The following is a 15,225-nucleotide window of genomic DNA, read 5'->3' as shown; positions in this document are numbered from 1 at the left end:
TAAGCACAGAATGCATTTATGTTTCATATACACCTTATGCACACAGCCTGAAGGTCATTTAATACAATATTTTTAATAACTTTGTGTATTAAACAAAGTTTGTGTACATTGAGCCATCAGAAAACAAAGGTTTCACTATCTCAGTCTCACTCAAAAAAGTCTGTATTTCGGAATATTTGGTTATGGGATACTCAACCTGTATATACATATTGGGGGTCATTCCGAGTTGTTCGCTCGTTGACGTTTTTCGCAACGGAGCGATTAGGTGGAAAATGCGCATGCGCATGGTACGCAGCGCGCATGCGTTAAGTAATTTAACACAAAACTTTGGAGATTTACACAAGCTCGAGCAGCGTTTTTTCAACGCTCGAGTGATCGGAGTGTGATTGACAGGAAGTGGGTGTTTCTGGGCGGCAACTCTACGTTTTCAGGGAGTGTGCTAAAAAAAGCAGGCGTGCCAGGGAAAAACGCGGGAGTGGCTGGAGAAACGGGGGAGTGGCTGGCCGAACGCAGGGCGTGTTTGTGACGTCAAACCAGGAACTAAACGGACTGAGGTGATCTCAATCTAGGAGTAAGTCTGGAGCTACTCAGAAACTGCAGGGAATTATTTAGTAGCAGTTCTGCTAATCTTTCATTCGCTATTCTGCTAAACTAAGATCCACTCCCAGAGGGCGGCGGCCTAGCGTGTGCCATGCTGCTAAAATCTGCTAGCGAGCGAACAACTCGGAATGAGGGCCATAGTGTACTCTTTTTGGACTTGAGGAGCCTGCACACTGCACACGCTAAGTGTCAACATCTGTTTTTTCCTTCATTGCTCGTTTACCTAATGTCACATCAAGATCATACATACCTCAGTTTCTTTCTAGGTGACTAATGCTGCTTTCACATCGCAAAACCTGCTTTTGAAACGGTTCTTTAAATGGTTCTTAAAACGGGTCTGAGCAGTTAAACCCCCTTCACATCGCATGTTGTAACCAGTATATTACCGTTTTGGTACCTTTCACACTGAACCCGTTTCACCCATACAAAACAGTGGTTGTCATTTTAAATGTTTTTTTTCCCTGCTTCTGCCTGGTGAGATCACACATGGAGACAGCCTATCACCTTCTGGGGCTTGCAAATACCGTTTCAGACCCTTTCACACTGCACAATGAAACGGGTCTGAAACGAGTAGGACCCTGCTTTTTTACCGTTTCAAAATACCGGTATTTTGAAAACGGTAAATTGAAGGTGACCCTTTCACATCGCAGCTGGAACCGTTTAGGAAGCCAGAAAAATCGGCAATTTACCGGGTTCAAGCTGCGGTGTGAAAGGGGTATAACCTATACAATAGTGACAATGCCATCCAAATTTTCTATCTATCTATCTATCTATCTATCTATCTATCTATCGATCTATCTATCGATCGATCGATCGATCGATCTATCTATCTATCATGCCAGAACAAGTGTTAGTTACATCTGGATAGTCTTAGACTACCAAGAGACCTTGAAACATAAATGAATACAGACCACGATAAATGTAATACAATGCAGGTGTGTTTGGGGGGCAATGATTGTTCTCTGCCATTAAAAATCCTAGAATGTGGTGAATGCTATAAAGAATGACAAATGCATTCACATTCCATTCCTAATGTGTGTGTGAATGACGGCTTATGGGCACATTGCTACATGGAAGGATGACTAATGTTCTAAGCATGAACACGTTTATATTCCATGTTACAGTGCTTTGTTTATAAGTAAAAAGTCACCTGATCAGATATAACATGATTTAGTGATCGCACTTGGCCCTGCAATGCTATTGCGGAGATGCTTCAGTCAGGATGGATTTCTGTCACAGCAAGCATTAACTAGATATGGATAACTCAGATTCATCTGCGGTGTCCTGACTGAGCAATAACCATAAAGGGGCCTCATTTACAGTTGTCAGGCCCAATATGTAGCTAAAGGGGAGAGCTGCGTCATTCCCCCCCCCCCCCCCCACCCCCCACGGAGAAAATGTGCCTAAACCTTAAGGTATCTATATTTATATTGTATAGCATCTTACACTTCCGATTCTCAGTGGCGTCATTAAGAGGGTGTGTGTCACGCTCCAAGGGGTGGCACCAAAATGCTGACTCTTCCTCAGTGTCAGGAGGCGGGTACTGCACCATGACTCGGCTCCTGTAACAGTGTAGGAGCTGGCATTGCCGGCAGAGTCTCCGGGGGTAGCCTAGCATCTCCGGGGCACGACCCCGGAGTGATGAAAACGGGGTTGGGCTGCGATGCCATACCCCCTTCCCACAAGACCATGCCCCATTTTTGCCATGCGTGCAGTGGGGCTTGTCAGCATAATGTGTGCCACTGATCCCAGTGAAACCATTGCAGATTCTTTACTCTTATACCCCCTTTTCCACTTCCTTCAAAAATCAGCCACCTGTGGGGGGTGGTTGTCCAGTTGCCTGTGCAAAGTCTCATTATTTGGTCTCCTAGTTCCTAGGACTATATTATACTCTAGCTCCTAGGACTATATTATACTCTAGCTCCTAGGACTATATTATACTCTAGTTCCTAGGACTATATTATACTCTAGCTCCTAGGACTATATTATACTCTAGCTCCTAGGACTAAATTATACTCTAGCTCCTAGGACTATATTATACTCTAGCTCCTAGGACTAAATTATACTCTAGCTCCTAGGACTATATTATACTCTAGCTCCTAGGACTAAATTATACTCTAGCTCCTAGGACTATATTATACTCTAGCTCCTAGGACTAAATTATACTCTAGCTCCTAGGACTATATTATACTCTAGCTCCTAGGACTATATTATACTCTAGCTCCTAGGACTATATTATACTCTAGCTCCTATGCTAAATTATACTCTAGCTCCTAGGACTATATTATACTCTAGCTCCTAGGACTATATTATACTCTAGCTCCTAGGACTATATTATACTCTAGCTCCTAGGACTATATTATACTCTAGCTCCTAGGACTATATTATACTCTAGCTCCTAGGACTATATTATACTCTAGCTCTTAGGACTATATTATACTCTAGCTCCTAGGACTATAGTATACTCTAGCTCCTAGGACTATATTATACTCTAGCTCCTAGGACTATATTAGTGATGACCAAGCATTTTAGCCAATCTCCACTGAACTCTATGGGGACACCAGGCTGACTCAATTTAATAGCTAAACATGGCATTATTAATACCTTCCAATAATACCTCTTTCACATCTCCAATGCCGGATCCCACACGGAAATTGGAAACGGGTCCATCCCGGGTGGGATCCGGCATTGGAGACTCTCCTACACATTTTGGCTGGCTGTCCGACCCGGCAATATGCCGGGTCGGTTGCCATAGCGGTGGGGGGCAGAGCCGGAAGCGGGGCGGAGGTGGAGGCGGCGCTGGGAGATGAGGTCATCTCTGCTCCGCCTCTCCCTATCTAGTAAACGGGTCCCGGGTCGCATCGACCCAGGAATCCGTTTACACAGCCACTGACCCGGTATTCAACCCGGGAATAACTGCTTATAACCCAGGTTGAATTACCGGGTCAGGCGACCCGGGAATTTGGACTTGGCGCTTTCACACCGCAGACTGACCCGTGTCGACCCGGAAATATGCCGGGTCGATACCGGGTTATTTGTGCGATGTGAAAGGGGTATAAGGGATCAGTAAAGCCAGAGAGGATCCCCTCCAGGTGAAATCACTATGCACATGTATGGACATAAGCCACACATCATTACGTATATCACATTAAACGCATCAGCATTAGAATGCCTGCAACCTAGAAACAGCTGTTGACACACATTGGGGGAAATTCAAATGTTTGAAAAGTCAGTAGGGTGTCTGTTTTTTTTCTAAAAAACAGACACCCAACCGACTTTTCAAACATTTTAATTCCCCCCATTGTATGTGTTGACTAACTGTAAGGCCCATCATTGGCTGGCATATATATTTTTTTCTCTCTGTATCCACCCCTCCCCCTTCCTTTCCCTTCCTTTTTTTTTCTCTCCAACCCATCCCAACACTTTCTCCGTATCTCTTCATCTCGCTCCCCCACCACCGCCTCTCTCTATAACCACCCCCTTACTCTCTTCTGTGCATCTTTGACACAGGTATAGGGGTCAGACTTCAGAGCAACTGTCATTCCATTCCAAAGTGATGACATCATTGTTATCAGCGTTCAGTTTTATTTTAGTTCAGATTTGCATTGTTAGTAATATCACAATTTGTTAACTGACAGACAAAATTGATCTTTTTTTATTTACTGTCCGTAAATGCAATACTGGTACTTTTGGTAACCATGGTGGCTTTTGTCAGAGCCGGCCCTAACCAATATGATGCCCTAGGCAAGATTTTGGCTGGTGCCCCCTAGCACCACCGCTGGTTCTGCCTCTGACCTTGCACCTCTTTCCCAGCACCATCACCCCTCACCCATAGCAGTCCTTGTACCCCCTATATTTTAAATAGGAACAGTTCGCACATTTGACGCACAGCCCAAAAAGGGGCATCTTCTTGCTGGGAAGGGGCCATGGCCACACAATAGTAACCCCAATTCCAATTACGCCACACAGTACTGCAACTTTATTCACATTTTATCTTGCGATAGTGTCCATAATTCATATTACATCCCACAGTAGTATCACTTTACCTTATAAACGTTACTCCTCACAGTAGAGCCCCTTATTCACATTACATCACACTGAATTGCTCCTTATTCACATTACACCACACCTTATTCCTCTTTATTCACATTAGACACAGTAGTGCCCTTTCTGTATGCAACGCTACATAGTAGAGCACCTTATACACATAATGCCACACATTAGTAATGCATTTATACATAATTCCACACAGTAATGCCCCCTACACATATGAGACACATTAATGTCCTTATAAACATAATGCACCTTACACATTATGACAACCTTTATTAATGCCCTTTTACACATAATGTACCTTACACATATGGCACACATTATTAATGCCCTTATACACATAATGACACACTCAGTGCCCCCTACACATTTGCTGCACATTATTAGTGCCCCAATACACATAATGACACACATACAGTAGTACCCTGTTACACATATGCCGCACATTATTAATGCCCTTATACACATAATGACACACATAGTGGCCCTTTACACATATGTTGCACATTATTAATGCATTTTTACATGACACACATAATGCTCCTTACACATATTCCGAACACTACTGCACAACCAACCCACTCACGTGCACACAGCACTCACACTGCCACTAACACTGTGACCTCTGCCTCTGCTTGGATACAGATGTGTCCTCACAAATCTTGCATCAATGCTAACGTCGGGCACCTTTTTTTTTTTAATGAAAATGCATCCTATTTGCATTGCTATGTGGCTAGGATGCACAAGCAGCTTCTGCTGGTTAAAATGATATGCAGCATGCCTATATACTGTGTGTGACTGTGGCTGTATCTGCATATGAAATGCTACACACAGAATACAGGCATGCCACATATCATTTTAATCAGCAGAAGCTGCTGATGCCCCTAGGCATATCAAATGCCCCAGGCAATTGCCTATGGCCGGCTCTGGCTTTTGTAGATTGTTTCTGAACATAAAGCCAGGGTTGGACTGGCCCACAGGTGCACAGGGGAAATCCTTGGTGGGCCCCACTGCCGGAGGGCCCCAACCCCTCCTTAGGGGTCAGTAACTTGGTGGATCATGGATATAATTGGGTGCTTGGTTTGTTTCTATGGACACTAAACCAAGATTAGCCCTTCTGCCAATCAAAGTGTGTGGTCCTGACCCACCCCTGCCGCCTCCTTTTTAAAGGTGCCCTGTTCTTTGCGAGTCTCTCTAATGGTTGGCCACACCAATTAAGCTTGGATACAGGATCATGATCTCAAAGTTGAACAAAATATAAGACAACCACAAATAAACTATTTATAACTTTTATCAATTATCTCCTTAGGGACCATTGATTAATTATAATTATCACTGCTTATGAAGACATTAAGAAATGATGTACAGCCAGGTTGTATTAAAACACAAATGCAGGGACAGGGGCTCCAACAGATGCCCGTTCCTGTAATGTGTATAAGTTAACTGACCGTTAACACAATTTACGTCCTGGTTGCATTACTGCACATGCATGTTCTGCTGACCATGCATGTGTGAGCGGAGTGTGACAGGGAGGGATTCTACAGATCCCTCTCCTGGTAACTTTTGTGGAATGTAGACTATAGGCTGCAATGCCTTAAGCCATCTGATGATGGCATTAGCTACTTGGGTCAAATTCCTTGGCGGGATGTAATGGAGTCTGAGATCGCCGGAGGTGCGGAATGCTGTCCGATCTCGGGTGTTTTTTTTAAAGAGGCAGTCACTAACAAGGCAAAACCATGCTTTCTAATTGATTGCCCCTTTAAGAAAAATGGGACCGTCCCACCACAATCGAGACAGTTGGGAGGTAGGCTCTAGGCTCTGCACCCTGGGCACTGGCACCGCCCGCTCACTGCTAGCTACAACCCTAGTACTGTTGGCACATCCTATATAATAAAAGGCTAGCGCTGCTCCTCACCTCTATGGAGGAATCCAAGTATTCTTGCGCGCCGGCCGCCACTAGATGGTGCCCGACAGAGCAATTCAAGTGTTGCTCCATTCGGCCGCACACATCCGCCCGGGCTGACAATACTGTTGATGGGCTGGTAACTAGTACTGTATAATAAATGCACTTGTGATTTTTCTTGCTACCCAAATATACTGTAAAATGTATTAAAAAAACAAACAAAAACCCCCTCGAACACGATGTTCGACTCATCCCTGATGTAGTTCTTGATTGAACAGCAAGAACAAGCACTGAACACAACATCTAAATACAGGCAAACCGCCGACAATGTTTAGCAGTTAATTGAACAAAAAGAAAGAACGAGCAGACATTTACATCACATGAATATTTCTATTGATCTGTCAGTTTTACCAAAAGATAGACACCTATTTGTAGTACTGTGAGCTGCCTTCTGTGCTATGGAAAGTGTGAGTCCTGTGTACGCACTTTATTGCCTGCTGAGAATGCTGCCTTGTTTTATATTCATATATATTGTATATAGGGGGTCATTCTGACCCGTTCTGATTTTTAACGCAGCCGAGCAAACGGGCCCCTACTGCGCATGCGCCGCAGTGCAGTGGCGCATGCCAGACAGACGAAAGCCATAGCAGGGATGCGATCGCCTCTGCCTGATTGATTGACAGGCAGAGGCGGTCGCTGGGCGGAAGGGGGCGAAACGGCGGCGTTTGGCTGCCGTTACGTGGGTGCGGTCCAGGCGTGGCCGGACCGCAACTTCTGCTTGATCACAGAAATTAGGGTTGCCTCCCGCCGGCTCCCGCAGGAGGCCCGTCGCCATCTTTCTGATCACGGCAGCTATGTGTGACGTCACGCAGCCATCGTAAACATGCCCACACCACACCTCCACGTTTGGATGACGCCGCCCACGTTTCCCCACCTCTGCCCCTTCAGTGCTCCATCTCCGCTTAGGAAACTGAGCGTCGCCGCCCCGCCTCGCAAACGCCTCTGCCTGATTAACAGACAGGGGCGTTAGCATTTTCTGTGGGCGCCCGCACTATGGAGGTAATTCAGATCTGATTGCTGCTGTGCGTTTTGCACAGCGGGCGATCAGATACTAAATGCGCATGCACCGCAATGCGCACGCGCATTGGACAACAACAAAGGGCATCGCTGGTCAGCGGCGGGATGGTGCGAAAAATCTGTTTGCACAGGCGTTCGCAAGGTGATTGACAGGAAGAGGCCGTTTTTGGGTGGCAACTGACCGTTTACAGGGAGTGTCTGGGAAAACGCAGGCGTGCCCAAGCGTTTTCAGGGAGGGTGTCTGACGTCAGCTCCGGCCCCGATCAGCCTGATGTGATTGTACTGGATAATTAAGTCCTGGGCTGCACAGAGACTGGACACACAAAATTTTAGCAGCTCACCGTACACATAGCATCGCACACTTGAACGGCGAAAATACACTCCCCCTGTAGGCGGCGACTATCTGAACGCAGGACAGCAAAATACGCAGCCCGGCGATCAAATCTGAATTACCCCGTAAAACTCAGAAGAGACTTGACAGTAAAGCTCAGGGATGTATATGTGGTAGGGTCAGGGCCGGTGCAAGGTTTCTCGGCACCCTAGGCAAATCGTCAGCGCACTTTACCCCCCCTTCAATAGCCAGCCCCTCAGGTGAAAATGTGCGCAGGCGGTGTCTAATAAGTTCCACAGCAACTGCCTGATAAATGTGAGTTTGTGCTGCGCCAAAGAATATTTTCTTCACATAGAAGTTGACGGCAGATAAGAGCATTATGGCCTATCCAGTCTGCTCCTATGGTTAGAGACTAGAGTATTCAGGATAGGTTAGGGGTTAGGGTTAGTTACTGGATTGGGTTAGGATATTACGGTGAGGGTATTAGGATTATTTTAGCGGTTTTAGCTAGGGTATTAGGGTTGGTATGGGGGATGGATTTAGAGTATTAGGAATAGGATATTATTGTTGGTTTATCAGTTTGGGTTGAGGTACTAGGGTTAGGGGTTATGATTAGGGAGACATTGATAAGATACTGTATACTCCTGTTCTAATCGGCGCCACTCCACGCATTTAAAAAAAGTATGCACATACGCAGAAAAAATTGTATTAAAAGTTACATAAGCATGGTTATGCTTGTGTAACGTTTAATACAAGTTTTTCATCACAACAAATCCTGAAGTGCCGCTGCCTTCCTTGGAATATATATATATATATATATATATATACAACTTTGTGGATGGCACCTGGTAACATAATGTATTTGGGAGTGCTAAACATTACATACTTGATATATAAATATATATAGATATATACACACGCAGTATATCCTTGCAGAATAGCGGCACTCCAACCATATAATAAGGCTTTCTGGTAATCAGCTTATAGTCAATGCTTCAAGGACATCATGAAAATGCTAACACATTAGTGCATTGAAACGTTGACTACAAGCTGACCACCAGAAAGCCTTATTACAGTGTACTGCACACACTACACAACACACACATATACATACATACATACACACATATATATAGTGCACACATACCTGGGGATACAGAGGGGAGACACCGGCAGGTAATTGTGACTTGTGTGGATATAAGAGAGCTGGCGCTGTTGCTGTGTATGCGCAGCATCTACCTCTCTCTCCCGGCTGGCTTGACTTGACTGCCAAGAGTTCCTGCTGCGGTCGCAGTCGCGATCGCGGCTTTTCCCCAGTCATCGGGTCGGGGGAAGGAAGGGGTGGAACGAGCGCCAAGGCAGGAGGGAGAGGCGGTGCAGGACTCAGACATGCGGCTCCACTACAGCCCCCACACGGCAGATCCGACCCAGGGTGAGCATGGAGCAGGTGTCGCACATTCCTCCCGGCCAGCGCAACACACATCCTCCTGGCTGTCATTCACTATTTCATCTCTCTCAGCGTTGCCGCTCCTCAAGTGACGCCGCCCATAAGCAGCTGCCTAGTGGTGGCGCCGGCCCTGGGTAGGGTGTTATTAATATTGGTGGCATTTCTGTACGTGTCGATTTTTGACCCTGTCGACCTTTTCTACTGTCTACATTTACATGTTGACCTTTTGACCCTGTCGCTCTAATGCATGTCGACCATTAGTGGTCAACCTATTGACTGACCTTTTTAGTGCAGATCTAACAATCCACACCATTTAAATGTACACAGGGCCGGTACCGGTGCTTCTGGCCCCCCGGGCGGCATTAGGGGGCGTGGCTTCATACAGGGGGCGTGGTCAGTTACGCCTCCTGTACTGTTGTAGGATGTGCGGTGCGCGATGACGTCATCGCACACCGCACAGCAAAGGTCCTCTCCGCGAAGGTAAACTAGACGCTAAGCGTCTAGTTCCCTTCGTGGAGAGGACCTTTGCTGTGCGGTGTGCGATGACGTCAACGCGCACCGCACATCATTACAGTGAAGGTCCTCTCCAGGAAGGGAAATTAGACGCGTAGCTTCTAGTTTCCCTTCACAGCGGGCAGCCCACGAACAGGGGGGCACCACAGCAGCAGCGGATCTTGCCATGGCGCGGCGCCCTCCGGATGGCGCCGGCACCCTCCGGAAGGCGGCGCCCCGGGCAAAAGTCCTGCTTGCCCGTGGCAAGATCTGCTACTGAATGTACAGTATGGTGCTATGAGTAGAAGTAGTTTACGTTTGAGATGATGCTCACAATAAATGGAAAGGGGTGTGGTATTGAAAGTCGACAGTAACTAGGTCGACAATGTATAGGTCGACCACTATTGGTCGACAGTAACTAGGTTGACAGGGTGTCTAGGTCGACAGGGTCTTAAGGTCGACATGTTCTAGGTCGACAGGTCAAAAGGTCGACATGAGTTTTTAATGTTATTTTGGTGTCGTTTTCTTCGTAGAGTGACCGGGAACACCAATTAGCGCACCGATTCTCGCGAGATTCGTATTCTATATAAGGAGCCGCGCGTCGCCACCATTTTCACTCGTGCTTTGGAGATGATAGCGAGAGGACGTGGCTGCGTTCTCTCAGTTTCTGTGCTCAGTGTGCTGCAAATATCTGTGCTCAGTGTGCTGCAAATATCTGTGCTCAGTGTGCTGCAAATATCTGTGCTCAGTGTGCTGAAAATATCTACGTTCTCTGCCTGAAAAACGCTCCATATCTGTGCTGCATTGTAGTATATAGTAGGAGGACAGTGCAGAATTTTGCTGTGACCACCAGTATATATATAGCATTACGGTACAGTAGTCCATTGCTCTACCTCTGTGTCGACAAGTATACTATGCATCCATACCTGTGCTGCATTTTAGTTGTGCGCAGTATATAGTATGAGGACAGTGCAGAATTTTGCTGACCACCAGTATATATATAGCAGTACGGTACAGTAGTCCACTGCTCTACCTCTGTGTCATCAAGTATACTATCCATCCATACCTGTGCTGCATTTTAGTTGTGCGCAGTATATAGTAGGAGGACAGTGCAGAAATTTGCTGACCACCAGTATATATATATATAGCAGTACGGTACAGTAGTCCACTGCTCTACTTCTGTGTCATCAAGTATACTATCCATCCATACCTGTGCTGCATTTTAGTTGTGCACAGTATATAGTAGGAGGACAGTGCAGAATTTTGCTGACCACCAGTATATATATAGCAGTACGGTACAGTAGTCCACTGCTCTACCTCTGTGTCGTCAAGTATACTATCCATCCATACCTGTGCTGCATTTTAGTTGTGCGCAGTATATAGTAGGAGGACAGTGCAGAATTTTGCTGACCACCAGTATATATATATAGCAGTACAGAACAGTAGTCCACTGCTCTACCTCTGTGTCGTCAAGTATACTATCCATCCATACCTGTGCTGCATTTTAGTTGTGCGCAGTATATAGTAGGAGGACAGTGCAGAATTTTGCTGACCACCAGTATATGTATAGCAGAACGGTACAGTAGTCCACTGCTCTACCTCTGTGTCATCAAGTATACTATGCATCCATACCTGTGCTGCAGTTTAGTTGTGCGCAGTATATAGTAGGACAGTGCAGAATTTTGCTGACCACCAGTATATGTATAGCAGTACGGTACAGTAGTCCACTGCTCTACCTCTGTGTCATCAAGTATACTATCCATCCATACCTGTGCTGCATTTTAGTTGTGCGCAGTATATAGTAGGAAGGACAGTGCAGAATTTTGCTGACCACCACTATATATATATAGCAGTATGGTACAGTAGTCCACTGCTCTACCTCTGTGTCGTCAAGTATACTATCCATCCATACCTGTGCTGCATTTTAGTTGTGTGCAGTATATAGTAGGAGGATAGTGCAGAATTTTGCTGACCACCAGTATATATATAGCAGTACGGTACAGTAGTCCACTGCTCTACCTCTGTGTCATCAAGTATACTACAAAAGTTCAGTAAAATGACCCAAAAATCAAAATTAAAAGCGTCTGATGAGAAGCGTAAACTTGCCAATATGCCATTTACGACACGGAATGGCTAGGAACGGCTGAGGCCCTGGCCGATGTTCATGGCTAGTGGTTCAGATTCACATGAGGATGGGAGCACTCATCCTCTCGCTAGAAAACTGCAGTGCCACTCCTAGATGGGCCAGGTGTTTGTGTCGGCCACTTGGGTCCCTTAGCTTAGTCACACAGCTACCTCATTGCACCTCTTTTTTTCTTTGCATCATGTGCTGTTTGGGGACTATTTTTTAAATCTGCCATCCTGTCTGACACTGCAGTGCCACTCCTAGATGGGCCAGGTGTTTGTGTCGGCCACTTGGGTCGCTTAGCTTAGCCATCCAGCGACCTTGGTGCACCTCTTTTTTTCTTTGCATCACGTGCTGTTTGGGGACTATTTTTTAAATCTGCCATCCTGTCTGACACTGCAGTGCCACTCCTAGATGGGCCAGGTGTTTGTGTCGGCCACTTGGGTCGCTTAGCTTAGCCATCCGGCGACCTTGGTGCACCTCTTTTTTTCTTTGCATCATGTGCTGTTTGGGGACTATTTTTTAAATCTGCCACCCTGTCTGACACTGCAGTGCCACTCCTAGATGGGCCAGGTGTTTGTGTCGGCCACTTGGGTCGCTTAGCTTAGTCACACAGCTACCTCATTGCACCTCTTTTTTTTCTTTGCATCATGTGCTGTTTGGGGACTATTTTTTAAATCTGCCATCCTGTCTGACACTGCAGTGCCACTCCTAGATGGGCCAGGTGTTTGTGTCGGCCACTTGGGTCGCTTAGCTTAGCCATCCAGTGACCTCGGTGCAAATTTTAGGACTACAAATAATATTGTGAGGTGTTCAGAATAGACTGGAAATGAGTGGAAATTGTGGTTATTGAGGTTAATAATACTATGGGATCAAAATGACCCCCAAATTCTATGATTTAAGCTGTTTTTGAGGGTTTTTTATAAAAAAAACACCCGAATCCAAAACACACCCGAATCCGACAAAAAAATTTCAGGGAGGTTTTGCCAAAACGCGTCTGAATCCAAAACACGGCCGCGGAACCGAATCCAAAACCAAAACACATAACCCGAAAAATTTCCGGTGCACATCACTAAAAAAAATTTGCATATATGAAAATTTCTTTGCCACTTAGCCTGTGATTGCAGATGATCTAGTGTATGCTCTGTCTGCCTGCTTGGCTGACATATAAGATTGAGTGAATAGTGATTCGGATACGGTTGGTGTAATAAGCAAGAAAATATATCTTTCTAAAGAATTATATAGTTTCCTAAATTCTAAAGGTGTATCATATAATGTGCTCATAATATTTAATTTTATTTCTTTTTAACTTCCCCCTTAATGCTGGACATGCCCACTATCTGGAAAGTCTTGCAGGGGTGGGGGCGGGGTGCTGCTGCCATGGCCCATGGCTAGACCTTACACCTCTGGTGCTGCCCATGTGGGGCCACTAGTACAAATTTTTCCAGGGCCGCTTTTTGTTCCCAATCCGCACCTGTATATATATATATATATATATATATATGTGTGTATATATATATATATATGTGTATATATATATATATATATATATATATATATATATATATATATATATATATATATATATATATATATATATGTCCATCCATAACTCTCCAGCTAGGGTGTAGACAGAACCAACACACTGCTTAATATTCAATCAGCTTTTTACTTCATGTAACAAATAAGCACAAACATCAGGGCAAAGCAAATACTCATCGTGTGAATGACAACTGTGGACTACTGGCAAAATCCCAAACAGCCGTTTTCGGTGTGTCTCCTTCCTCAGGGGATAACCAGTTAAGGTGCCATAGTGCCTGGTGCCAAAGTGTCTGCGTGCAATATTAAGCAGTGTGCTGGTTCTGTCTACACCCTAGCTGGTAAGTTATGGATGGGCATGTGTTAATATAACATTTACTTTGACCAGACACCTGCATTGTTTATTTTGAGAGTGTTAGTGCGGCTTCCCGGGACTTTGTTCTGTGATTACCTTTATATACAGTGTATATGTATATGTATATATATATATATATATATATATATATATATATATATATACACAGTGTATATATATATATATATATGTCTACATATGTAGACATATATATATATATATATATACACAGTGTATATATATATATATATGTCTACATATGTAGAAGACGCACAGAGGCCTCCGGGCAGACCTATTATCTCGGCACGGGGGTCTCTGTGCGAACCAGTGGCTATTTACCTGGATTGTTATCTCCAACCATGTATACAGGGGACCAGTACGCACTTAAAAGATTCCAGTTCATTACTGAGAAAATTCCTATCCATTGAGCAGGTGCCACCAGATGTCATATTGGCTACCATTGACGTCACTAGCCTATATACTTGCATACCACATCAGCAGGGCTTGAATGCAGTAAGACGTTTGATAACAGGTAATGCATTGTACACTGGACCCGATATAGATTTTTTTCATGGAATTGCTGCAGTTTACATTATCTCACAATTTTTTCATCTTTGACGGGCAATTTTACAGGCAGCGAACGGGGTGTGCCATGGGTTCTACCGTGGCACCCTCGTTCGCTAACGCCTTTATGTGGGACGTAGAACGTGAACTGTTTTTGGCTGACTCTGTGGTAGCAAGTCGTTTGTTTATTTACTACCGTTATATAGATGACGTGCATGGGTTTTTTGGAGAGGTGACGCACAGGATTTAGTAGCCCTAGTAGCCCTAGTTGACAGACACAATTTATCAGCTAGTCCTGTCAAATTTACCATGAGTTGGAGTCAACATGAGATTTGTTATTTAGACATTCTCATTAAAGTGAATGAAGGCAGAATTAATACGTGTTTGTATAAGAAGCCCACAGACCGCAATACTGTCTTACGGTATGACAGTTTCATCCGGCCTCCACCATTAGGGGACTGCCATACTCGCAATTTCTGCGAGTGTGCAGGTCCAATACAAGTGTGGAAGTCAGGAATAAGCAATTGGATGAAATGGAAGGCAGGCTCCTGGATAGGGGGTACCCCCTCAAATTGCTACGTGCGGCTCGTAAGAAAGCCACGGCAATTAGAAGGGAAGAGACCCTCAAATCGGTGGTAACAAAAGATATGTCCAGGAATATCCCCTGGGTTTGTAAACATGATGTAAATAGTGGGCAGGTAAAGAAAAGATTGCGGGGTTTATGGCCCCTGGTAGCATC

General features: G+C 45.0%; 1 protein-coding gene across 2 annotated transcripts in view; it reads right to left on the bottom strand.

Moving 5' to 3' along the window:
* The window catches only part of SPAG16 (sperm associated antigen 16), a 1,801,610-nt gene extending 1,792,170 nt beyond the window's left edge, over positions 1 to 9,440 (bottom strand). Inside the window, exon 1 of one of the 2 annotated variants that reach the window (XM_063933150.1) lies at positions 9,112 to 9,440. In XM_063933150.1, the coding sequence (XP_063789220.1) occupies positions 9,112 to 9,285 (174 nt within the window). In that variant the 5' untranslated portion in view covers positions 9,286 to 9,440. The remainder of the gene's footprint in view (positions 1 to 9,111) is intronic. The other variant, XM_063933149.1, reaches the window with a different exon arrangement.
* Between the last annotated feature and the right edge of the window lie 5,785 nt (positions 9,441 to 15,225).

The sequence above is a fragment of the Pseudophryne corroboree genome, chromosome 7 (genome assembly GCF_028390025.1).
Source record: "Pseudophryne corroboree isolate aPseCor3 chromosome 7, aPseCor3.hap2, whole genome shotgun sequence".
NCBI classification, from domain to species: domain Eukaryota; kingdom Metazoa; phylum Chordata; class Amphibia; order Anura; family Myobatrachidae; genus Pseudophryne; species Pseudophryne corroboree.
Note: the sequence above shows the minus strand (reverse complement) of the source record. Positions and strands in the feature narration are given on the sequence as shown.